Source organism: Mytilus californianus, unplaced genomic scaffold, assembly GCF_021869535.1.
Source record: "Mytilus californianus isolate M0D057914Y unplaced genomic scaffold, xbMytCali1.0.p SCAF_6, whole genome shotgun sequence".
In the NCBI taxonomy this organism is placed as follows: Eukaryota; Metazoa; Mollusca; class Bivalvia; order Mytilida; family Mytilidae; genus Mytilus; species Mytilus californianus.
In genome coordinates, this window is record NW_026262712.1 from 99,913,523 (window position 1) to 99,939,350 (window position 25,828).

The 25,828-nt window shown below is 32.3% G+C and overlaps 1 protein-coding gene across 1 annotated transcript in view; it reads left to right on the forward strand.

Annotated features, from left to right (window-relative positions):
- Nucleotides 1–25,828, forward strand: part of LOC127704238 (protein fuzzy homolog) — a 46,237-nt gene extending 20,409 nt beyond the window's left edge. Inside the window, exons 2-11 of the mRNA XM_052208193.1 lie at nt 5,108–5,229; nt 17,494–17,647; nt 18,156–18,260; nt 19,728–19,925; nt 20,845–20,940; nt 21,625–21,728; nt 22,268–22,344; nt 23,036–23,137; nt 24,121–24,253; nt 25,680–25,828. Coding sequence (XP_052064153.1) covers nt 5,108–5,229; nt 17,494–17,647; nt 18,156–18,260; nt 19,728–19,925; nt 20,845–20,940; nt 21,625–21,728; nt 22,268–22,344; nt 23,036–23,137; nt 24,121–24,253; nt 25,680–25,737 — 1,149 coding nt within the window. The 3' untranslated portion in view covers nt 25,738–25,828. The remainder of the gene's footprint in view (nt 1–5,107; nt 5,230–17,493; nt 17,648–18,155; nt 18,261–19,727; nt 19,926–20,844; nt 20,941–21,624; nt 21,729–22,267; nt 22,345–23,035; nt 23,138–24,120; nt 24,254–25,679) is intronic.

The following is a 25,828-nucleotide window of genomic DNA, read 5'->3' on the forward strand; positions in this document are numbered from 1 at the left end:
ACACCAATGACTTCTAATGAAAAGTGGAATACACCTCCGTCTACACTGTCAGTATAAGCAGATTTCATTGCTTCTCCTAATCCCAACCAAGCTCAAGTTTTAGCAATTGATAAAAGCAAGCACCATGTTTCTGGTTTCAATGACAAGTGGCTGACTGAGTTTTCATGGCTTAGAAATGTTAAAGGGGGTATAAGCAAAAGTTATTGTGAGTGGGGGTTTAATTTTTAACCCTGAAGAGGATAAAGACAAAGTTGGGGAACAGACTGTCCAACAAAATAACACTATCTTGAAACAATATCCCTAGAAGGAGCAGAGAGTAGAGATGAATATTTATATTTTGACTTCTTTAATTGACTGAATATAAATAACTTTTGTGTTTAAAATCAATTTATTTCATATATATATTCTTGTAATTCATTAATACTCTGCATTATTAAACACATAACACAAAGCATTATAATTCATATTGCATGTCATGATTTATGACTTATTGCTTCAGATCACAAACGTTCACTCTAAAAAAAGAGTTACGCGCCCTTGAATTTTGCGCCTTAAAAAAATCCTGGGGAGAACACTGTTATTACTACATAATACAGATTAAGTACGAAATTAGGTGGCAACACTTTTACCATTCTAGAGTTATGTTCCTTTATAAACATAAAAATTGCTGAATTTTTTAGTTTGTCTCAACCAAATGTTGTAAAACTTATACACAACCGTTTTAGAGTTATGCGTGTTTACAAATAGAAAAATTGCTGAATTTTTAGTTTCTGTTCTCAACTTAAGTTAGCTTCAACCAAATGTTATGAGACTTACACACAATGCTTATTACCACAAAACTCAGATCAAGTTCAAATTTGGGTAGCGTCACTTTTACCGTTCTTTAGTTATGTCTCTTTATAACTATGTGATATGCAAGCGGGGGCATCATCTGTGTCCACATGTGGACACTATCCACATTTTTTAAAAAAAATTTTAATCATATTCAGCAAACACTTTTCAAAAATGCAATAATATTGTCAAAGGAGAAGTAAACTTTTACCATGCAGGACTTAAAAGGAAGTACTTTATCGATTTTAGCCCACTAAAGAAGGTTAACATGTGGAAACCATGTAGATGGTGTACAGGTCACAAATATCACATGATGCCTACTATAAGATTTTAATTCCAAGTTAAAAGTTTTTAACTTTACCAGATTAACAATATATAGGAATTTGACATTGGAATTAATTGTATAAAACTGGAATTTCAAAACCAATAAGTACATTTTTTTGACTAAAACATCAAGAAACAACGATTATGGTATCCTGTATCAATTAAGAAAACGTGGAAATTTCTGAATAAATTGCACTATTTTTTTCAAAACAAACACATATTTAGGAGTTTTATAGTAATACTATTACATTTAAGACAGATTTTAACCAGAGATGCAAATCTAAATGCATAAGTATGCCAGTTGTAAATCAATACATGGAAACCGCCAATGTTGTATCCAGTTCAGTTGTATGCGTCACAATTTCATAGCTTTTCAAAAGTTTTATTTCCCTTCAGGTAAGTAGTGCCTGTTCACTGCCTGCATGGCCAATATATCAAAACACTTTTCTTTTCAACTTAAAAGTAACATTTTGCTTTGAAAATATGTTCACCTATGTCAAATTTGCCATAAAACATTGCATGAAATAACATGTCACTTTAATGTTGACATGTAAAATAAGCTTTTTACAGTTGCCCTTGCTGAAAGGAACAAGGGTTCTGTTTAATCTAAGGACTAGTGACTTTGAAGATCGGTCATAATTTGTATTGTATGATAAGAAGTTACGATCAAACTTGTGACCTTTAGAGAAACGAGCCCAATAGCCTTTTTGGTATATGAGGTTTTTGGTTATATTTCTGTAATCCATGGTACTTGTAATTTTCCTACAGTTGTAATGAATGGGTGTAAACAATTATAGGATTTCATTGAATTTCTATACAACCGCAAAATAATGTTTTGTATATGGAATCTTGTCTATCATGTCTATATAAAAAAAGAAGATGTGGTATGATTACCAATTAGACAACTCTCCACAAGAGACCAAATGACACAGAAATTTACAGCTGAGCTATAGGTCACTGTACGGCCTTCAACAATGAGCAAAGCCCATACCACATAGTCAGCTATAAAAGGTCCCGAAATCGCAAATGTAAATCAATTCAAACTTTTATTGGATATAAGAAGATGTGGTATGAGTGCCAATGAGACATCTCTCCATCCAAGTCATAATTTATAAAAGTAAACCATTATAGGTCAAAGTACGGTCTTCAACACGGAGCCTTGGCTCACTGGCTCACAACGAACAGCAAGCTATAAAGGGCCCCAAAAATTAATAGTGTTAAACCATTCAAACGGGAAAACCAACAGTCTAATCTATATAAAAACATGCAATTTTACAAAAAGCAAGGGACAGGGTGGATGTTACAAGATACTACTTATACTGTGGATAAAATGGACATCAAAATCATTAAGGATTGCATATTTTGGTATTAATATTGATTCAATCATAGGGTCTGTGCATCGGAAATAAACACATTAATTCTAAAACCAGTTGTTGGCATGATACAGGTTATGTTCTCATATATTTTATGATGGTATGATACTAAACCCCTATCGGGAGGGATTGTACTTGATTTTCATATGATGAAGACCTAAAATTTCAATCAATCAATTTAATTGAGGTTATGTCAGTAACTGCTAGTAGTCCTTTGTTCATTTATGTATCATTGTCATTTTGCTTAGTTTCTTTTGTTACCTATTCTGACATCGGACTTCTTTTAAACTGAGTTTTACTGTGCGTATTGCTGTGTGTTTCTTTTTTCTACATTGACTAGAGGTATAGGGGGAGGGTTGAGATCTCACAAAACATGTTTAACCCGCTGCATTTTTGGGCCTGTCCCAAGTCAGGAGACTCTGGCCTTTGTTAGTCTTGTATTTTTTTAATTTTAGTTCATTTATATGTTTTGGTGTGTGACGTCCGTTTTCACTGAACTAGCACACAATTTCATTTAGGGGCCAGCTGAGGACCACCTCCAGGTGCGGGATTTTCTCGCTGCATTGAAGACCCATTGGTGGACTTCGGCTGTTGTCTGCTCTTTGGTCGGGTTGTTGTCTCTTTGACATATTCCCCATTTCCATTCTCAATTTTTTTTATCACTCACATATTGGATGTTCCAAACATTAATATGTTTGTTGGATCATGCTTTTTGTTTTGTGTTCAATAAAATTTAAAATGTCCTGGATCTTTCCAATTGAATCAAAAGTGAGAGCTGAGAAAGTGCCTACCAACACCTCCATATATTCAGTTCTGGAACAGCCCTTTATAGAAAAATACATTATATAAGATAAGTAGCACTAGCTAGATCTCCCAGTTTTCACAGTGCTTGAATTTTCTGGTTAGTGACGCATAAGCACAAAGTGTAAACCATGCAATTGTGTTACAGAGCTAGCTAGCACACTGCATTGGGTTTCTAAGGGTTAGTAGGCACATGTGCTACATATAAAAGTGTATAAGAATTATAACAAAAAGCAAGGGAACATACATTGGTAGTCAAAATCAGTAGATGCAAGTCTGCACCCAAAAAATAATTTATTATAGTGACATCCTTGTTTCTATATTCTCATAGTTTTTATTGTCTATTGGAAAAAAAATATCAAAAACAGTCCTAAATTTAAAAACCAAAATTATAAGTAACATTATCAAGAAAAAGTTTACTGTTCAGATTATTTTAAGCTGATTTTCCTATAAAATAAAACGTAAAAAAATGCTTTCGGTTTCTTATGGTTTCTTGTCACGTTTAAAAAAAACCTTAATTTAACATTGAAAATATATTTTAAATATTAACATGAAGCAAGTAACACTAGTAATGATGTTCATTTATGTCTTTTGAAATAAATTGTGCAAAATAAAGAAAATAAAGTTTGCTTCCTGTTTGGTATCCTGTCACGAAAAACGGTGAATCAAAATGGATTAATTTTTTTCTCGAAAAAACTACTTGTTCCATTAATACTATTCTCACACCAACACAACCCACAGAATAAAAGTTAAAGTTTTAGAACTTAAAAAAAAAGATACAAAAAGAAACCAAAGGCCGAATACCAAATTATTGCCCATATATATAAACTGTAAGCAGCAATAATGTTCAGCAAAGTAAGATCTACAAAAAAGTTAACATGACCATAATTGTCAATTGACCCCTTAAGGAGTTATTGACTTTTAAAGACAATTTTACACAATTTGTTCAAGTTTGCTAACATTTAAAAATCTTCTCCTCTGAAATACAGGTGAGCGATTCAGGCTCTTGAGAGCCTCTTGTTTATTAATTACATGTATCACCATTTTATGAATTTTCTATTCATCAATTGATGCACGTATATCAAGGAAAATAAATGTATTTTTTCCATTTGTTTCTTAACATCTGTTTCTAGAAACAATTATATTTTCTTCCTTTATAACAATAAAAACCATGGTCGAAACGACAACAAAGTATGACCGAACTGGCTGTATGGCCGAAACGAATGTAGCCAAACTAGCAGTGTGGCCGAAACGTCCTGTATCTGTTGGGGACACAGGCACTTGTCTCTGAAATTTTTTTTATACATACCTTGATATAACTTAAGGTACCCTACTGACATTTTTCAGAAATGAGTATTATGACTGTCATGAATTTTTTATATATTTCGATTCAGTGGTTGTCTATCCCACCGAAACTTGTTATGTCGTAGATCTATATTGAATTATCTACAAAATGATGTATGACACACTTATTTCTGTTGTCGAAATCGTTTGTAGCAGGCCTACCATAAATTTGTCATTTTACAGTGAAAAGTCTGGAGTAAATTATTTCCCTTTATTAAGACTTCCAGGCTAGGTGTAACATAAAAAATTGAAATACTGTCATGACTGTCCGAAACAATATTTCATCATGAAATATTGTCATTCTCTGTGTTATTATATATGCAATATGTCAGGACAATATTTTACTGTGAAATACTGATTAGCAAAAAGAAAAAGATTTTTGACATGAATTCTATAATAGTCTTCAATGTTTGAAATGAATTTTAATATTTCAGTTACCATTTCCAGTGATTGGTTCGCTGAACGGAGTTCACATGTTTGGTATAAACCAGGATGTAGAGTTGTTAGCTTCCACAACTGATGATGCTAAAGTTATTTGGAAAGTTTTTCACGAAAGGTAAAGCATTAAACCCAGATAACAATCAAATGAAAAATTTTCTGTGTCCAAGCCTTTATAGAATAGAAGTGTAACTACAATAGGTTAAAGTCATGAAACTTAAGGTAGATCATCGGTATATATTTTTTGAGATAGAATTTTCTTATACTTTGCCAAAATGAAGATTTTACTATGCTTTTTTCAAAAATATAATAAAAAGTATGGGTCACCGTGCTATTTTTCAAGCTATGGGTCGTTGAAAATTGCCTAAATCAGGTTAGATTGTTCATGAAAAAACACATTTGTATGCATAAAAAGAAATCTATGAGATAGAATTTTGAAATAAATTGTGAGAAGATAGATTTTATAACATGTTTTAAGAAAATAAAAAGAAAAAATGGTGTCACCGAACTTGTTTTCTTGCTACAAGTAAAAATAAAAAATTTCCCTATCAAGCCAGTGTAATTTTTTACTAAAAGAGTTATCTCCCCTTAAATGGCTTAGTTGAAAAAAATGATTCCAAAACACAAAATTTAATATTTGTTGGAATATTTTGAATAATACAATAAATCACTAAGTTTTCTTTAAATAAATAAACAGTGTGACAAATAAATTGCAAATCTGTCTCCTAATTTGCAGATTTGGGCAAATAACTAGACCGATTGTGTACTGCGATTGTACAATCCAAGATGGCGGTATACCATGAATCTACCTTAAATTAAAAAAAAAGTTGAATATGTTTTTTGTACTTGAATGGCTTAGTATTACTATAAAACAAGTGTATGTGAACAGAATGTAAAGAAAATCCTTATATTATCAAAATCTTCATAAATGTACTGCTATTGAATAATTGTCTTCCCATACTTTAATTCACCAATATTTTCCTGTGTGCAATGACTTTTAACTACAAGACCTCATTAGAACTTCAGTCAAGTGTGTGGGGAAAACCGTGATGAAGGAATGTAATCAAATGTGCACTGAAAAGTAAATAGTAAATTGTAATAACTGATTCTTAAAACACAAAATTAAATAAATCAAAACATTTAACAACTGATAAGGAAAAGTTTGATTAACAAATGGGAACGCATGGAAAGTATGAAAAAATATCATGGCTCTATCAATTCACGTGCTCCACATGCTCCGTGTTAAATTATTTATCAATGCCTTGATCTGGTAAGGGATGACATCAAAAGTTCAAAGTAGGATAAAAAACTTAATTCACATAGTTTTTTCACTGACATAATTTTATAAATACTACAGTCAGAATGGATTATGCATTTTTCATCTGCCCACTATTGGCATGTTTAAATAGTGGGTTTATGGTTTTTGTCTCGCCTTGACGGAGTCGAAAAGCGAGACATAGGTATGCTGTTTTCTGCGGCAGCAGCGGCGTCAACAATGTATTAGTTTGTGATTAGGTCTAGTTCATGGTGAACCACTAGTGGTAGGTCAATGATATTTGGTATGCAGTTGTATTAGCATTGGCACATCTCATTACCATGGAGACTATTTGGCCCGGCCCCTCTGGTCAAGGTCTATTGACTTTGAAACTTTTCATAGTTTACATGTATTAGTTTGTGATTAGGTCAATTTATGGGGAAACCACTAGTGGTAGGTCAATGATATTTGGTATGCAGTTGTATAAGCATTGGCATATCTCATTTCCATGGAGATTATTTGGCTCCACTTCCTTAGTCATGGTCTATAGACTTTGAAAATTTTGCCAAGTTAACGTATTAGTTTGTGATTAGGTCAGTTCAAGGGGAACCATTAGTGGTAGGCCAATGTTAATTGGTGTTCAGTTGTATAAGCATTAGCACATCTCATTTCCATGGCGAATATTTGGCCCCACCCCCTCAGTCATGGTCTATTTACTTTGAAACTTTTTCTTAGTTTACATGTATTAGTTTGTGATTAGATCAGTTTAAGATGAACTGCTAATGTTAAGGCAATGATATTTGGTATGCTAATTTATTGGCATTTGCAAGTATCTTTCCCATGGAGATTATATATATAGCCCCACCCCTGATCATGGTTCATTGACTTTGAAACTTTTACATATTTTACAAGTTAATGTTTGTGTTTAGGTTTGTTTAAAGGGAACGACATATAATAAGTCAATGGTATTTTGTATGCAGTTGTATTAGCATTGGAACATCTCATTCCATGGAGATTGTTTAGCCATGTACCTTCAGTCATGGTTCATCGACTTTGAATATTTGCATAACTTACATGTTAAAGTATTGCTATTTTAATTTCAACATTTGCATTATCAAAATTACAAAAAGGCGAGACATATCTCTGTGATAACAGTTTATATATGATTGTTTTTGTTTCTTTTCTCAAATGAATATAAAACAGTTCATTGTTTCATATAAAATATATAGCTTTAAACTAAATAGTGGTCTTTGAAATGTATGGTGATGACAGGGCAGTGCATTTGTGCCAACTGTGGAGAGAGGGAAAAGCACAATCCCAAATGAATGTAGTGAATGTGATATATAATCTATGTAATTTCTATTCAATGTCTGTTGTCCACTGTCATATTTTTCTACTATCTCAAAAAATTCTATATAACTTTCAAATTTTTATTTGAATTTATATTTCAGTTTTCATTTTAATAATTAAATAATTAACACAATTCAAAGAAAATTTTATAGTTTGTTTTTAGAATGCCACCATGCCGTGTGGACCAAAACAATCTGTGTTGATCTGTATATGGTTTCATATCATTCAAAATTCACGATCGATAAAGCGTTTGAACGACATAGATACTATGATTAAAATCGCCCCAATACTTTCGACCAAAAATTTGCTTTCAGGTATGATTTGATGGCATTCATTTGGTTTAAAAGTCCAAACATATGGTAGGGCTGAACTTGAATGGATATTTTTCAATCTGAAAATTGATGCCGGATAACAAAACTTGCAGCAATTTTTACTTTGATATTGAACTTCCATAAAGAAATGGAGAACCACAATTGACATGTTGTCCTCAATCAAAACATAATTATAACGGTTTCTTTATGTAATTAAGCGCATGCGTAGTTTTCTTGACCTTGAGAGGCATCAGAATAAATGGTTGCTCTGGATTCCCCACTCCATTGATTGTTTTGCAACTCAAGAGATCCTTTCTGTAGTTATATACGCTATCAAATGGCGATCCAATGGTGTCCCCCAAGGTTCTATACTTGGTCCTCTATTGTTTGTGCTATTTATAAACGACCTTCCCTTATGCATTGAAAATTGTGAAACAGACCTATATGCTGATGACACCACTCTTCATAAATCAGGGAAAAACATAGAAAATATACATGATGATGTTCAAGAAGATTTATACAGGGTTGAAGAGTGGTGCAAAATGAATAACATGTTCATTAATGCAAATAAAACAAAATGTTTGGTTACTGGAACAAAGCAGAAACTATCAATTCAGACTTATCAACCAAACTTAATAATAGATTCAAAAGTATTACAAAATTCTTTATGTGAAAAATTATTAGGTGTTAAAATTGACAGCACACTTAACTGGAGAAATCAAATTGACCAAGTTTGTGCTAATATATCATCCAGAATATACCTTCTTTCTAAAATAAAGAAATTTTTAGATATAAATGCAAGGAAAACATATTACAATGGGTATATTCTGCCCCTGATTGACTACTGCTGTATTATTTGGGGTGAATGTAAAAATGAAGGGATAGCAAGAATTTTAAAACTCCAAAAAAGGGCAGCAAGATTAATTCTAGATGCAGTTCCTTTATCCCCCTCAGCCCCCTTATTTAAAGAACTTGGGTGGATGACAGTTGACAATAGAATAAAATACCACAAATATTTACTTCTATATAAATGTATGCGTATGGAAGCACCAATGTACCTAGTTCAAAAGTTTAAACTGAAATCAGATAATAATCCTTACTCCCTGAGAGGCGTCACTCAAGGTAATCTGATAGTTCCTAAGCCAAAAGCTGAGCTATTTAAGAAATCTTTTGTTTATTCTGGATCAGTGTTATGGAATGGACTACCACACAAAATGCATAAAGCTCACAACACTTATACTTTTAAACAAAGCATCAAGAAGTACTTAACACAGTCCTGATAAGATTATGTTTTCTACAATGTATTTGTATATTCTTTTATTTTTATTTATATTTGATTTTTTGACTACATGTACATCTTGAACAGCCTTATATCTTATCATGTTAGTAATATTACATTGAACTAATTGACTGTAAATTAACTATGTGTAAATATCTGTTTTTGATTGTATTGTAATTTGTATGTGAGGGCCTCAGGGAAGATTAGTTTATTGTAACTAACTGAGTTTACCCTCTTTAAATAAAGAATTTATTATTATTATTATTATTATCATATCCCTCAGAGTGATCAAGCTCTTTGATTTTACATTCTACAATGAATATTTAGTCAGAAGGTAGTGAATGTATATGTCATGTGACTCATTTATGTGTCTGATTTAAAGATACTAATGGGAGCTTTCAAGCATTTAAAAAAGTGGGAGTACCCTTTGAAGACTAAGGTTAGGTAAATGGAACCTCACGCTTTGAAAAGTGTAAATTCTCCCTTTGTAATCATTATTTCACTATCAGTAACTGTTTATACAATATCTAGTACCAAAGCCACCTGGGGGATGTTTTAGCAACCTTCATACACTTATAACATTCTCTGACCTTGCCCTTTGTAATCATTATTTCACTATCAGTAACTGTTTATACAATATCTAGTACCAAAGCCACCTGGGGGATGTTTTAGCAACCTTCATACACTTATAACATTCTCTGACCTTGCCCTATGTAATCATTATTTCACTATCAGTAACTGTTTATACAATATCTAGTACCAAAGCCACCTGGGGGATGTTTTAGCAACCTTCATACACTTATAACATTCTCTGACCTTGCCCTTTGTAATCATTATTTCACTATCAGTAACTGTTTATACAATATCTAGTACCAAAGCCACCTGGGGATGTTTTAGCAACCTTCATACACTTATAACATCCTCTGACCTTGCCCTTTGCTCTTTGATGGATAGCTTTGTCAGGGGCAATCACACCATAGATTGTATCTCAGTTGAGGCTCTGCATTGCCACAAAAAATAGATATGAAATCATGGGGAGAAATATAAACTTTTCAACAGATAAGTGTGAAATTTTCCATTAAGTTAGATCAAAGATGTCCTTCAAAGTTCAACTGCAGATTTACATAATGCACTGAAATTTTATATCACTTTTCCTTAACACATTCAAACGACACTATTTATATTCTTTGTACTTCTCAAGCTGGTATTACCATGCTAATTAAATCAAGGCCATTATGGGGTTAAATTCATGTGCGATCTCAATGTAGAATGCATATGTACAGTTTTGGGCCGTAAAATTCTGATACAAATTGTGGAAAACACAGTAGGAATACAAGTTTGAGCTTGTTAAAAAGCTGTGGACTGCTTCACTCTATCCTAATTTAAGGTTATATATGTGCATGTGGTTGTTGATTACGACCGCAAACAAATTTTTGTGGTCGTATATCGGTATGACGTCGTCGTCGTCTGACATTGTCGTCTGAAGACACATTAGTTTTCGCACTCTAACTTTAGTTAAAGTGAATGGATCTCTATGAAATTTTACCATAAGGTTCAATACCACAAAAGGAAGGTGGGGATTGATTTTGGGGGTTATGGTACCAACAGTTAAGGAATTAGGGGCCAAAAAGGGGCCAAAAATAAGCATTTTTGTAACTTCCAGACATAACTTGTGTGTAAGTGTATGGATCTCTCTGACATTGTACCACAAGGTTCCATATCACAAAGGGAATGCTGGGATTGATTTTTGGGGTAATTGCCTCCAAATTTTAGGAATTAGGGGCCAAAAAGGGGCAAAAAACAAGCATTTTTCTAGTTTCATGACAATAACTTGTGTTTAAGTGTATGGATCACTCTGACATTGTATCACAAGGTTCCATATCACAAAGGGAATGCTGGGATTGATTTTGGGGGTAATTGCCTCCACATTTTAGGAATTAGGGGCCAAAAAGGGGCAAAAAACAAGTATTTTTCTAGTTTCATGACAATAACTTGTGTGTAAGTGTATGGATCTTTATGAAATTGTACTACAAGGTTCCATATCACAAAGGGAAAGCTGGGTTTGAGTTTGGGGGTAATTGCCCAAAAAGTTTAGGAATAAGGGGCAAAAAAGGGGCCAAAAATGAGTATTTTTCTAGTTTCCAGACAATAACTTGTGTTCATGTGTATGGATCTCTCTGACATTGTATCACAAGGTTCCATATCACAAAGGGAATGCTGGGATTGATTTTGGGGGTAATTGCCTCCACATTTTAGGAATTAGGGGCCAAAAAGGGGCAAAAAACAAGTATTTTTCTAGTTTCATGACAATAACTTGTGTGTAAGTGTATGGATCTTTATGAAATTGTACTACAAGGTTCCATATCACAAAGGGAAAGCTGGGTTTGAGTTTGGGGGTAATTGCCCAAAAAGTTTAGGAATAAGGGGCAAAAAAGGGGCCAAAAATGAGCATTTTTCTAGTTTCCAGACAATAACTTGTGTTCATGTGTATGGATCTCTCTGAAATTGTACTGCAAGGTACCATACCTCAAAGGGAAGGCTGGGATTGATTTTGGGGGTAATTGCCTCAAAATTTTAGGAATTAGGGGCCATAAAAGGCAAAAAAACAAACATTTTTCTAGTTTCAGGACAATAACTTGTGTGTAAGTGTATGGATCTTTATGAAATTGATCTGCAAGGTTCCATATCACAAAGGGAAAGCTGGGTTTGAGTTTGGGGGTAATTGCCCTAAACGTTTAGGAATTTGGGGCCAAAAAGGGGCCAAAAAACAAGCATTTTTCTAGTTTCCAGACAATAACTTGTGTTCAAGTGTATGGATCTCTCTGAAATTGTACTGCAAGGTACCATACCACAAAGGGAAGGCTGGGATTGAGTTTGGGGGTGATGAATCATAAGGGGGTTCAAAAAATTTGGGGGGGGATTTTTTTTTCCTTTTTTTTTCTTTAAAATTTTCCATTTTAAATTGGTTATTTCTGATATATATATAAAAGCAAATAATAATGATATGGTTTGAATAGGTAAATTAAAAAATTTTAAGTTCTTAGACCACTTTCATTCTGTGGTTCTTTTCCCGAACATGTGTTTGTTTTACTAGTACCCAACTGGATTCACTGGTTTCTAGACTGCATTCCGAGCAGAGTAGGTCAGATGCTATTCTGCATCCATTCTGAATCTGGTCTAGATTCCAACACATTACACTGTCAGTTTAAGGGGATTTAAGGGGGGGTGGGGGGGCTTATTTCTGAATGCTGTAGATTAATGTGGTATTTTTATATAAATAAAAATTGAGTATTAATACACAGTATAGTGAAATGCAATTCATCCTTGTGATTGCATTGCCTCTTATCAACAACATATTAAGTTACTTCATATCAGGATACGGTCATTTATGGAAATGAGTGTATCCTTAGCTTTGTATGTCATTGTAAACTTTTAACCAATGAGAAAATTGGTTTTTCCTAGTTGCTGCTGTTGAAATCTCGTTCCCTAATTGTGTAGTGAGATTTAGTTAGAGAACCAATCAGAATAGGGCGCTCATTTCAAAATGTCCAATCAGATAGTTAATTAATTACTGTTGGTTCTTTGTTCTAACAATTGCACGTCTTCATAGGCATTCAAGCTAATTCAGTTGCATGAAGCAGAAGCATTATATTTTTGCAGTTGGAAATTTTTAAATCCCATCCTCACCCACCCTTTAAAGGGGTTAATATTTGTTTTATTATTATTGTATCAATTTATTTTGTGTATATAAATATGTTTAGAGTAGTTTGACTTACAAGAACACACAGTTTTGTATTCATAATATGTTAGTTTTTATATGGAATACCACAGATTGTTCATTAATTAATTTGTGTATTGTTTGAAAACTGTACTGTTGTTTGTGGTTTTATTAATATGAAAAACTAAGCATTAAACTGTGGTTCTTTTCCCAAACATGTGTTTGTTTTACTAGTACCCAACTGGATTCACTGGTTTCTAGACTGCATTCCGAGCAGAGTAGGTCAGATGCTATTCTGCATCCGTTCTGAATCTGGTCTAGATTCCAACACATTACTCTGTCAGTTTAAGGGGATTTAAGGGGGGGGGGGGGGCTTATTTCTGAATGCTGTAGATTAACTCTTATGATTCAGTAAATACCAGACATTAGAATATATATAAGGGCCTAGAAAATCAACCTAACAATGTTAGAGTAGATCTGATAAAGATGTACATATACATTTTATGAAGAATAAAAAAATACACATACATTGTTTGGTGTAATAGTTCATGAAATCATGGTAAAGTTAACTGATGATTAAAAATGAAAGCATAACCAAATGTTTATGTTATGAGTCAATCTTTTAGATTGTAAATATTTACATAAAAGTCTGTCAATTTCAGAAATGTCTTGTGGATTCATTAAATTTAATTTATACATTATATAGATATTCAAGGGAAAGAAGTCCTCACATTATGCACATGAAAAAGATCTGTCAAAAGAGTATTAGGAATTAAAAATTTAAGAATAATGTATGATGAATTGAACTCTTTGTACTCAAGATTCCTGTAATTTATCTTCAGAAAAATGCAATTAATTATCAGATATATAAGCAGAGGTTGAATAAACAATGGGGGATTATCTAATACCCAACATCTGGTTTATATAAATTGCATCACAGTTCATTATAGTGGCTGGATACATGTGGTCATGTAAGTATAAACATTTGAAATGTAATATAAGTAGAGAGATTGTACAGACTATTCATAAGTATGGTATTGTCAGACTTGTACTACATGTGTATTATTTAGAGGAATGTATTGTGTGAAATATTCATGAATTAAGGATTTTCAAAATATATTTATACAAGTACTTTAACTGATTAAATAACAACTTTGGTCATATATACGTTCAAAAGAAATGTATTAATTGCAGGTAAGTACAAGATGTAGAAAGCATGCAATGTAGATAGATTGATATAAAAAGTATATATCTGTTAAGTTATTTTTATAACATTTTGATTTCATTTTTTGGAAGCAATTCATACATGTACAATGTTTTTTTCCTTACCTTTAAATATTTTATTTCTGTTTTAGATAAAGTTTTGTGTTATAAGGCAAATTTGAATGATACAAAACTCTTGACATTTGTTATATAGATTGCAAACTATTTTTTTTAGTCTAAATCACAGCTAAGGCAAAAAAAAAATATATGTCTGTTTAAGGTTACATCCTTTAAAATAATAGGGTAGGTAGGTAGGTATTTCCATTTTATTTATTTTTTTCATTTTTTTTTTGTGAGATGTGTGATGTTGTTACATGTTGTTTTAACTAATATTAAGTGACTATATTAACTTTTTACTGTCATATAAACTTAAAATAAATTGTTTTGTCCTTTCTAATATATAGGTTTATTAATGTACATGTATGCAGGCATCCTAGGTCAGGAATCTGATGTTCAGTAGTTGTCGTGTTTTTTATATAAATTAGACCGTTGGTTTTCCCGTTTGAAAGGTTTTACACTAGTAATTTTTTGTGCCCTTTATAGCTTGCTGTTCGGTGTGAGCCAAGGCTCCGTGTTGAAGACTGTACTTTGACCTATAATGGTTTACTTTTATAAATTTTGACTTGAATAGAGAGAGTAAATTGTCTCATTGGCACTCATACCACATCTTCTTACATCTATATATGCAGAAATAAATTCAATATGCTGTACGGGTGTATGAACAATCAATATATATAAAACAAGAAGACCCATCAGAAACGAGGAAAGATGACAAAACCTGCACTTATACATATGAACGTACTGGTTCAATTTTTGGGGGTTGTACCAACTCCTTGTATCAAAGTATGTTTCTTTCACTGTTGCAAATTTGATGCATTAAACTTTTAATCAATTAAATTCTTTTATACCATAATAAATAACCTTCCCAGGAACATTGCTTACAAGTTTGGTGCGGTGTTTTTATAGAAGAAATAAAGAGTAGACACCCCTGCAGACCATACATATTATTAAATGTGTGGTATTTACATTTATTTATGAGAGGTTAGTCTGAAATTATCTATCTGTCAGTACTTGGCTAACCTCTACAAGTACTGACACTTACCTGCAGAATTAATAAATAGAAAAAAAACATGCCTGTCTTAACAGGTTCAATTCCTGGTTTGAAATATATTTGCAGGGATAGGTGTCAAAAGGGTGATGTCAGATGTCTTTTAATATTTAAAAAAAGTTGGGTATGCTTGTCCTCCAGCCATCATAACTTGAAAAACATTTATTGCAGTGTTGATAGCATTGTCTGCCGCTGTTTGGACAATAGATAACAAATTATTGTTGATCTCCTTCTCACATAAAAATTCTATACATTTAACATTGAATTTATCTACAACATCTCCAACAGTTAAGTTCCCGTCAACAATAAAACCGTCACCTTGTTGAATTTCAGTCTTGCAAGTCACCGTTACTTTGTATGTTTATGCAGGTTGTTTACTATGGTACAGATCAAACACATCGGTACCAATTATTAATTTGCTTGGTAACGTTGTCATAATAGATTTTGTAAGCATGTGGTCCAAGGATCCGGAATTTTTTCCAGACAATTTCGGTCATTTTGAGATGTTTGAAAAGTTGGTGCCCCTTTTCAAATTGTATATATCACTTCATAGCATCAACGAACATGACGAACTTGTATTGCTGTTTCATCGCATTTTCTAGGTAAATGTCTTACCATTACCTTGAAGGACAGTTTAGGGAAGGCAACAGTCTAAAATTGAAATGATTTTAATGACTCAAAAAGGTTAATTTCTCAGACATTGCTTACGTTTCTTTCGATTTGACAAAATTTAAAACCGGAAGTTTGCGATATTTTAAAGTACGAATAATTCCGGATTCATTTCCGGGATTTGTTTTGTTTATCAAATTGACAGGAAATCACTGGCTTTTTATGACTTTTTTATTTTATTACCTTTAAAAGTGTTTGAATATAACAGATAATAGTTGCACTCGTTTAATTTAGCATGAAATCAATTTGCATTTTACGATTAAATATTAAATTTGCTGAAGATAATTTCACGCATGCGTATTACATAGTAAATAAAGTACATGTGTTACTCATGAAAAAATACTTTTTTCTACGTAAATTTAGATTTAATTCTTAAGTCAGAATTGATGACTGTCTTTGATGAAAAGTAAATAAATAATGAATACACTTGTCAGGGAACTTTAATGTTTTAAAGATATTATTCTGAGCTTGTGATCACTGTCAGGTGTACATGTGAATTAAAACCACAGGTAAAAAGTGATTAGCGATCATTAGCCAATGTTTCCCGGAGGCATTGATATAGATATTAGGAGGGCCCTCAGGATTATCAAACTACTGTAGTGACAGTTTTATTACAGGAAAGGGATTATAAACAAAAACAAGTGATCACAAGTGCAAAATGGCGATTAAGAAATCCGATTGCAAACATTGAGTCAATGAAATGACCGAAATTACTTCTGTAAAAAAAAAAATTTGTCATAAATCTCAATTACTCGTTTAGGACAAATAGTTTCATCTTAGGACATGACTGGCAAATATGACCGTTTCCGGACCCTTGATGTGGTCGCATTTTTTTAACTTTAATGCGACCACGCTTGCTGCCTCAGCCTGTTGGGCCATGCAGGCTGCCATTGAGATCTAGATCTTAAAAAGCTTCAATATAGAGTATGGGATTTTAAAATTAAAGCGCTCAGATGATCATGCACCTACTTTCACTTTTGTTTTAAACTGAAAGTAGGTATTTCCGGCTTTGTACTTTCACTTTTGATTTCATTTTTGAATAAAATGACATAGGGTCGGCACCCCAAAATAGGGACGGTCGAGTAACCGTAAACAGACATATATTTTTTTTTGGCTTAATGCCCCTTTAACTGACTGATGTCAACACCATTGAGATTCTACCTGTTTTCTGTATTTCACATACTTTGACCAATTAGCCAATATGAATTAAATTGAAACTGACAGTGCAGCAGCCAATCCCAAATATTAAGATTAAAATTTAGGTTTTTTTTTTCCTTCAAATTTTAGGTCAGAGCTGCAAGCTCCTGTAAAACTAGTTGGATGGTCGTACAACAATAATATAGATCCTTTCCATGCTGTACTAAGGGGGGTTTAGGACGTCAACCATAAATCATGATAACATAAGAGGACTATCAATTGATTTTTTCAGTGTAACAATGATAGCGGTATCCCAGGATGATATGGCTGATGACTGTCACCTGACTAACCTACTCAACTATGCCTTCCAGATCGTTGTTTTACTCTGTGGATTAGACGAAGTAACCAACATCAAAAATATTGAAAGATTTAAAAAAGAATTGAAGGTATGAAATAAGTCAAGGCATTGTCGGTTGCACATAAACGGCACTGAAATACTAAATATTTGAGGAATAAAGAGATATTTGAGGTAACTAAAAAAATAAAACTGTTGTGTATTTATTATTATTGCAGTATTTGTCAAATTGGATTCTGACATACGATTTATTCGTACATTATTAGATCTCTGAAAATGCAAAAAATAATGGCACAATACAAAATGGAACATAAATGAGATAGTATTATTGTGTGAAGTCTTATTCATACTTATTATTGTACAGACAATATAACTCTGACATCAAAATAAAAAGAATCATGCCTAAAAGAAAACAGAAAAACTAAATCAGCTGCTATAGTTTAAGCTCTCCTTCTTTATAGGGGAAAAAGGGGAGTATGTGAGCATGCTCACTAAAATTTCTTTGTGATTACATTAAGTAAATTCCTTGTACTTCTCAATTTATTTTATATGTCAATATGAGTTTCTTGATTCCAAATTTGATATATTTGTTTGTACAGGTGTGTAACCAGCTAATTGACAAATTAGTAGAACCACCGGTCAGTTTCAGTACACTAACAAATACTGTAGAAACAATAGCATCACCAGAAAGCACAATTCTGCAGGTAAGATTACCAACACCATGAGCTCTAGCTGATCTAAAGTATATCAAATTTAAGGTCACTTTTGGATACATTTGAACATTAGTAAGGGCTGTTCCAAAATTATTGCTGGAGAATGCAATGAGGCAGTCTTATTAATTTTGGATGGTTGCATTTTCCTTAGAAATATGTAAGAATCATAAGTAAAATGAAAATTTTATATTATGTGTGGTTTGGGTCTAAAAAAGGGCCTTTATGTCTGCCATCCATTTAATTCTGGAACAGCACCATAAAGAATATGTCAAGTTAATGCCATCACTAAGTAACATATACATTATTTTGATCAATTAATCAATCTATATGATCTTGGCAATTTATTATTATCCAAATGTACAAAATTAATTATTTTAAAGTGTTCAAATATGTTGGACTTATGGTGCAGAAGTATGCCAAATATTCCTGATCCAAAACCAAAAAATGTCAACATCAAGATGTTCTTGACACAGCAGTTAATATTACCATATAGCAGGCTAGGTTTGCAGGGTGGGATATTATATCAGTTCAACAAAATTCACTAAAATAAAAGCTAAATTAAATATACTGTGAAGAGCTGTATAATCAATATTTTTAAATATTTCCCCTTTTAATGTTGTATCATTAATCAGCAAATTAATTTTGAACAGCATCAATCAGTTACTGGTACATCTTAAAGATACAGTTGGATGTAACAACTAAATAAGTAACACACATTACACCTAAACAGCATCAATCAGTTACTAGTCCATCTTAAAATAAAGATACAATTAGATGTAACAACTAAATAAGTAACACATTACACCTGAACAGCATCAATCAGTTACTAGTCCATCTTAAAATAAAGATACAATTAGATGTAACAACTAAATAAGTAACACATTACACCTGAACAGCATCAATCAGTTACTAGTTCATCTTAAAATAAAGATACAATTAGATGTAACAACTAAATAAGTAACACATTACACCTGAACAGCATCAATCAGTTACTAGTCCATCTTAAAATATAGATACAATTAGATGTAACAACTAAATAAGAAACACACATTACACCTGAACAGCATCAATCAGTTACTAGTCCATCTTAAAGATACAATTAGATGTAACAACTAAATAAGTAACACATTACACCTGAACAGCATCAATCAGTTACTAGTCCATTTTAAAATAAAGATACAATTAGATGTAACAACTAAATAAGTAACACACATTACACCTGAAAAGTTGCTTTAAGTAAAATAGATTTAGGAGAGTATTTTGTAATCTGACACTTTGAACAAAGGACACAAGATAATGGGCCAGCAACTTTTTACCACATTTATATAAAATCATTAAGATCACTTCATTGTCTTCAATTATGGACAGTTGCCTGCACAAAATATGAATCTTCTCAAATTGTATTTAAATTTTAACAGAAATAACTACAGAACTTAATATAAACCAAATATATTTCAGAATTTCTTAGATGCCTTTACAGAAGCTGCTGAAAGCTCGTTTGGATGTCTGTATGTGGATGACCGGATTGTTGTGGCGACTAGGAAATGGTGGTCTTTATCATCCAATGAACTAGTTCTTTTGACCTTACTGATATCCTCTCTACAGAGATGTTCCTCAAGAGACATACCAATATTTCTACCAGACAGTCATCCTACTGTAAGATATTGTATCATAGTGTAAGCTTACCTGCATCCCTTGTCTGTATGTCGTCTGTCAACTTTTAACAACAATATCCCCTAAAGTCCAATGACAGCTACTTTGATTGAAACCTTTCAGGTATAATTTATAAAAGGACCTGTATAATTAATTATTTATGGACAGTCCTTGTATCTATTTCATTCTGTTTGGAAATATAACATGTATAACGTTATCAACAATTTGTAGATTCATCAATCAGAATTAATAACTGATTCTGATTGAAAATCTCCAAATATCTCCTTCTCTGCAAAGTAAAATTTATTTCAAGCTTATTGTATTGATTTAAAAGAAAATATTTTTGTCGAGCCTGCAACTTTTGTCCCAGAAAGCTCGACATAGGGATAGTGATCCAGCGGCTGCGGCGTTAACTTACTTCTTAAAAGCTTTATATTTTAGAAGGTGGAAGACTTGGATGCTTCATACTTTGTATATAGATGCCTTATGTTACGAAGTATCCATCTGTCACATGTCCATTGTCCTTGACCTCATTTTCATGGTTCAGTGACTACTTTAAAAAAAAAATTAAGATTTTTTTCTAATGATAATTTCTCTCTTATTATGAGTAATAGGATAACTATATTTGGTATGTGCGTACCTTGCTCAGATGAGATAGTTATGTTTAAATTTTGAATGTTTATGCTCTTCCTTTTTTTTAATTTCAAATTTTTTGAAGTGCACTGTGATTTCTAGTCTTAACAATACAAGGGTCTGGAACATCCCCCAAAAAATCTAACCCTAAGCTTATTGCAGTATGACTTATAAAGGAGTGTCCCGTAGTAGGGAAAGGTCTCTGTTTGTGTACATTACTGTGAAACATATTTTATGTAAAATGTTTCTACATGAGCTCTTGAATTTATAGAAATGTTATAATTTACAGATACCTCATAGACTGATGACGTTCAGAATGACTAGAAAGACAGAAGTTTGTGTGATATGTGGACAGACACCAAGCCTAGCAGATTTAGAGAATGAGGTATTGTTATATGGATGAGATGAACATTTTCAAAGTTTAATTTATTGAAGAACCATTTAAATACAAGATAGCTTTACACACTGGTCTTGTCTGAATTTTAAATTTGTAGTTTCCAAGTTATGTCCATTAGTAATGAAGTAATTAATATCATATATATTGGGACAGGGACAAATGTGATGTATGACACCTTCTTCTATCTTCTCAACTAACAAAATGATCTAATGAATCAGAATTTACCAAACAATTTGAATGGCATTAGATTTTTATTAAATTTGTTTGTGCTTTTGGAAATTATAATTTTTTATTATATTTTACTGCATTTTTCATCAAGAAAATGGCTTAAGGTTATGAAGGAATAAGGCAAGAAAATATATGTAGTAGATTTGTCTATAGGAAAACGCAGATTGTGAATTGAATATTGTACCAGGATAACAAATTTTTTTTTCAAGTTATAGTATGCACATTTTTATACCATAATACTTAACAAAAAGTGATAACAGATTTGAGGATACTGGACAGTGTTACAAAACAACACCGGACTTGTTTGAAAAAAAGATAGACTTACAAACAAAAACAAACATAATGGTCCAAAAAGCATGACATGGTACATAATTTCATGCCTGAAAAATAGCAATTATTTATGTAAATACAGAATCTAGTTTTAATCAGTTACATTATTTTCAGGTAGGAAGATTTTGGAGGCCAGCTTATGATTCACTATTATCAGCTACCTCAATCGTTCCCAGAAACATCCCTTCAAGCATGGTCTTAGATCCAAATATACAATGGTAGGATATCTTGTTAATGATTACAATGATAAACAGAAGTTGTTAGACAATGTTAATCAGTTGGTATAAATGCATTTTTGACTATTGTACACAATAAAGGAACAACAAGAATGGCTGAAAATACCTCACAGAACAACAAAGCACCTCAATCACCAACACCTGCCTCCTCAGAAAAAAACGGACATACAAATAAAGACAAACAAAACATGGTCCAGTTATCCTGACTTTGTAAAGGAGCAAACATGTGGTGGTGTTTAACGCACTAGTTTACATTCTAGCAAACCTCCCCCTTTAGCCAATCTAGACCAAATGTAATTAAATGAAAACACAAATTTACATTAAGGCTATATCAGAATTGCTATATAAGTGAAAATAATCTTCAATTCAGGCAATATATATACATGTATAAAGATCATTTTAAGGTACAATCTGAACAGAAAAATTTATATGATTTGTGGTAGATAATTTTGATTTTTACAAACATTTTGCAAGAAAAATATGAATTTTCATGTGAAAAAATAAAACCTGTTGTATTTCAGTTTTCTTCTTGTAAACACGGAAACCAGCAGATGTCTTGGAAGTGTGAACTCATCTCCAGAAAGTAGTGGACCTTTAGGTAAATATCACATTTTATTGCCACTTGTTAATGAATGTAGTCTAAAACGTTAGGACTTTTTTATTCAACAACACATATTTGCTAACAGTACACATATTAAGGTCAACATAAAATAATGGATGAGGGTCCACACTATATTGGTATAAACTCTTAATTACCAGATAATTAAATGAATTTAACAGAGATTACCAAAGAATCAACATGAATACCAAATTTTTCAATGCACAATCAATATTTTATTCATGAATTATGTTTTTTAAGTTCAAATATGAATTAAATGTGATTTAAGGAACTTACAGTTTCTCCAGTTTGTTGCCAATTGAATATAAACAACATTTGTTACAGTCACTGGTGAAGTTAGTTGAATTTTCTTGAATCTTGAAAATTGTATTTTAGAAATTTAAAATTTTTCATGCATCAGATTATTTATATCCTGTTTATTTTTATAACTGTTTTACACACTGACAATTTTGCCAGAACAAGACAGCAATACACTTCATAAAAGCATCATAGAAATAAGAGAGATGAGTTGATTCCATGATTTTTGATGATTTTTCTTTGGAGGATTTATATTAATCAGACTATCTGGTTCCAGTGTGTATACATATATATTCTTAAGTATTCCATTGATATTTTTTCCCCCTGAAATTAAATTTATATGTGAATTTAATCAATTACATTAAATTTACAGGTGATTTTTTAACAGTTCCACAGAGGAGAGAAGTGTTGTCATCGTTTTATAAGAAGATGGTTGGAACATTCTTTACTTCAGTCATAGAAGGAAGTGACACAGGTAAAGTGCTGCATCTATCACTTTAAGTTCTGATGGAGTGTGTTCAATTTTTATGCCCCCGCCGTACCGGAGGGGGCATTAAGTTTTACCCTTGTCCGTCTGTACGTACGTACGTACGTACGTACGTCCCGAAATTGGTTTCCGTTCTCTAACTTGAGTTTGCCTCAACCAAATGTAATGAAACTTATACACAATGCTTATTACCACAAAACACAGATCAAGTTTGAATTTTGGTGGCGTCACTTTAACCGATCTAGAGTTATGCCCATTTATAAAAGGAAATATTGCATAATTTTTAGTTTCCGTTCTCTAACTTAAGTTTGCCTCAACCAAATGTTATGAAACTTATACACAATGCTTATTACCACAAAACACAGATCAAGTTTGAATTTTGGTGGTGTCACTTTAACCGATCTAGAGTTATGCCCCTTTATAAAAGGAAAAATTGCAAAATTTTTATTTTCTTCTAAATATCAAGTTTATATAATATATTTTTAATTTAATGATTTAATGACAAATTACAATAAATCTTCTTACTTTTGTATGAGTAACCTGTAAGATGCTTGTTTTAAAGCTTAATTTACTGTGGATTAATTTATGTGGTGGATATCAATTTTAGTGGATATTTGATTTCATGGTTATACCCAAAGTCTACATACAAGCCTATTGAAAATTTGTACTTAGTTCAAATGTTTAACATTAAATTCATGGTTTAAATACCTATATCTATGAATCAAAGCCACAAGCATGTGTATTCCACGAATAATAATGAATCCACAGTATCACTATTTCTCATTGTTACTTGTCCTGAATATGACATAATGCCAACAACCCATCAATCATTAGATTTCTAGAAATGGGTAAAACAACCATTAATGAACTATAAAAAATTAATTTGTTTATAGAGGAAAGGAATTGAACCCCCTTTTTTGTTCGAATATTTTTCTGAAATAAATTAGTATTTCTCAAATCGTGTGTTTCAGGGCCATTGGAGTTTACCCATCAGCCTATGGAAACGTACATAACAACTGACTCACACAAGTGTTACGCCTTGCAGTCAGGTCCTTATCAGATATATGTTGTATATACAGATAGCATTCCTACCTATGCTATGAGGTTTGTATATATGCATTTTAACAAATGAAGTTGAACAGGTGTATAATTGACTCTGGAGTAAGATTGAATATAAAATAAGATGTAGTATGATTGTCAATGTGACAACTATCCACCAGAGACAGAAGATGTAGTATGATTGTCAATGAGACAACTATCCACCAGAGACAGAAGATGTAGTATGATTGCCAATGAGACAACTATCCACCAGAGACAGAATGACGTAGATGTTAGCAACTATAGGTCTCTGTACAGTCTTCAACTAGGAGTTAAACAAATTGTGCCTATCAAGCTATTAAAGGCCCTGACATAACAAAATTTAAACCAAACTAAAAACAAATACGGTATACAACAAATGAATTACATGCTCCTTACTTGGGAAAGGCATTTACAGAATGAGGGGTGTTCAAAACGTTTGGTGGCGCCCAAACCTAGCTTTTACTGATGTTTAGCTACATGGGAATAAATGAAGATGGATTGCACATGTCAATGATATTCTAAACCAGCAACACAAAAAACTAAAGGACATCTTGAGGTCATGCAGTCTTCAAAAATATACCAGTGCTAATTATGTCTATCTCTATATCACCTGATGTCTGAAAACTTATTGTGGATAGACTGTTAGTCATTGTCAAAACTTTAAATTCATCATTATTAAACCCCCGCTTTAAAAAAGTGGGGGTATACTGTTTTACCTCTGTCTGTCCTTCCGTCAGTCCATCCGTCAGTCAGTCCGCCCGTTCCATGAATATTTTCGTCGCATTTTTCTCAGGAACTACTTGACAAGGATTTCTGAAATTTGGTTTCAGGGTTTATATAAGTAAGTTACACCGTGTGATGCGTTTTCAGATTCATCACTCAACAACTTCCTGTTTACTGAACACTTGTATTATTTTACACATGATAGTCAAGTTGAAAAATTTCGTCACATTTTTCTCAGGAACTACTTGATAAGGATTCTGAAATTTGGTTTCAGGGTTTATATAAGTCAGCTATATTTCGGCGGGGGTATCATCAGTGAGCAGTAGCTCACAGTTTTACTTAATCAGGAAAGCTTTACTTCGATTTTGCATTGTATAAAGGGGTATGATTTTGGCTACTTGAGCAGTACAATTTTTATAAGTAGTCATGTTTAATCAGTTGTGACTTCATACAATGATTATTATTATTTGCATCGTTTGCTGATTAATATCAATTAAACCTATGATTTGTTTTACCAAAAAATATTGGCTTGAGTTAATTTTTAACCCTTAGATTTAGTAATTTTACCTCAGCAAAGCTTAAATCAACACAGTTATTTCCTGATTTGACATAATGAGTCAGCATAAATTAATATCTTCTTTAAAAAAATAGACATTAATTTTTATTTGAATAATTAAATATTTAGTTTTATAAATATTTGTGTATTTATAAAACATTTTATTTTAAGATCAGTGTCACATAAAACACTGTCTTTGTTGACAAAAGACAAGAACATTCAAGTGTGATAAAATGGAGAAGAAATTCAATGAAGAAGTGACAGCAAATTCAATATCAAAGATAAAGCAAAGAAAAGAAATGTAACAGCAAAGAACAGAT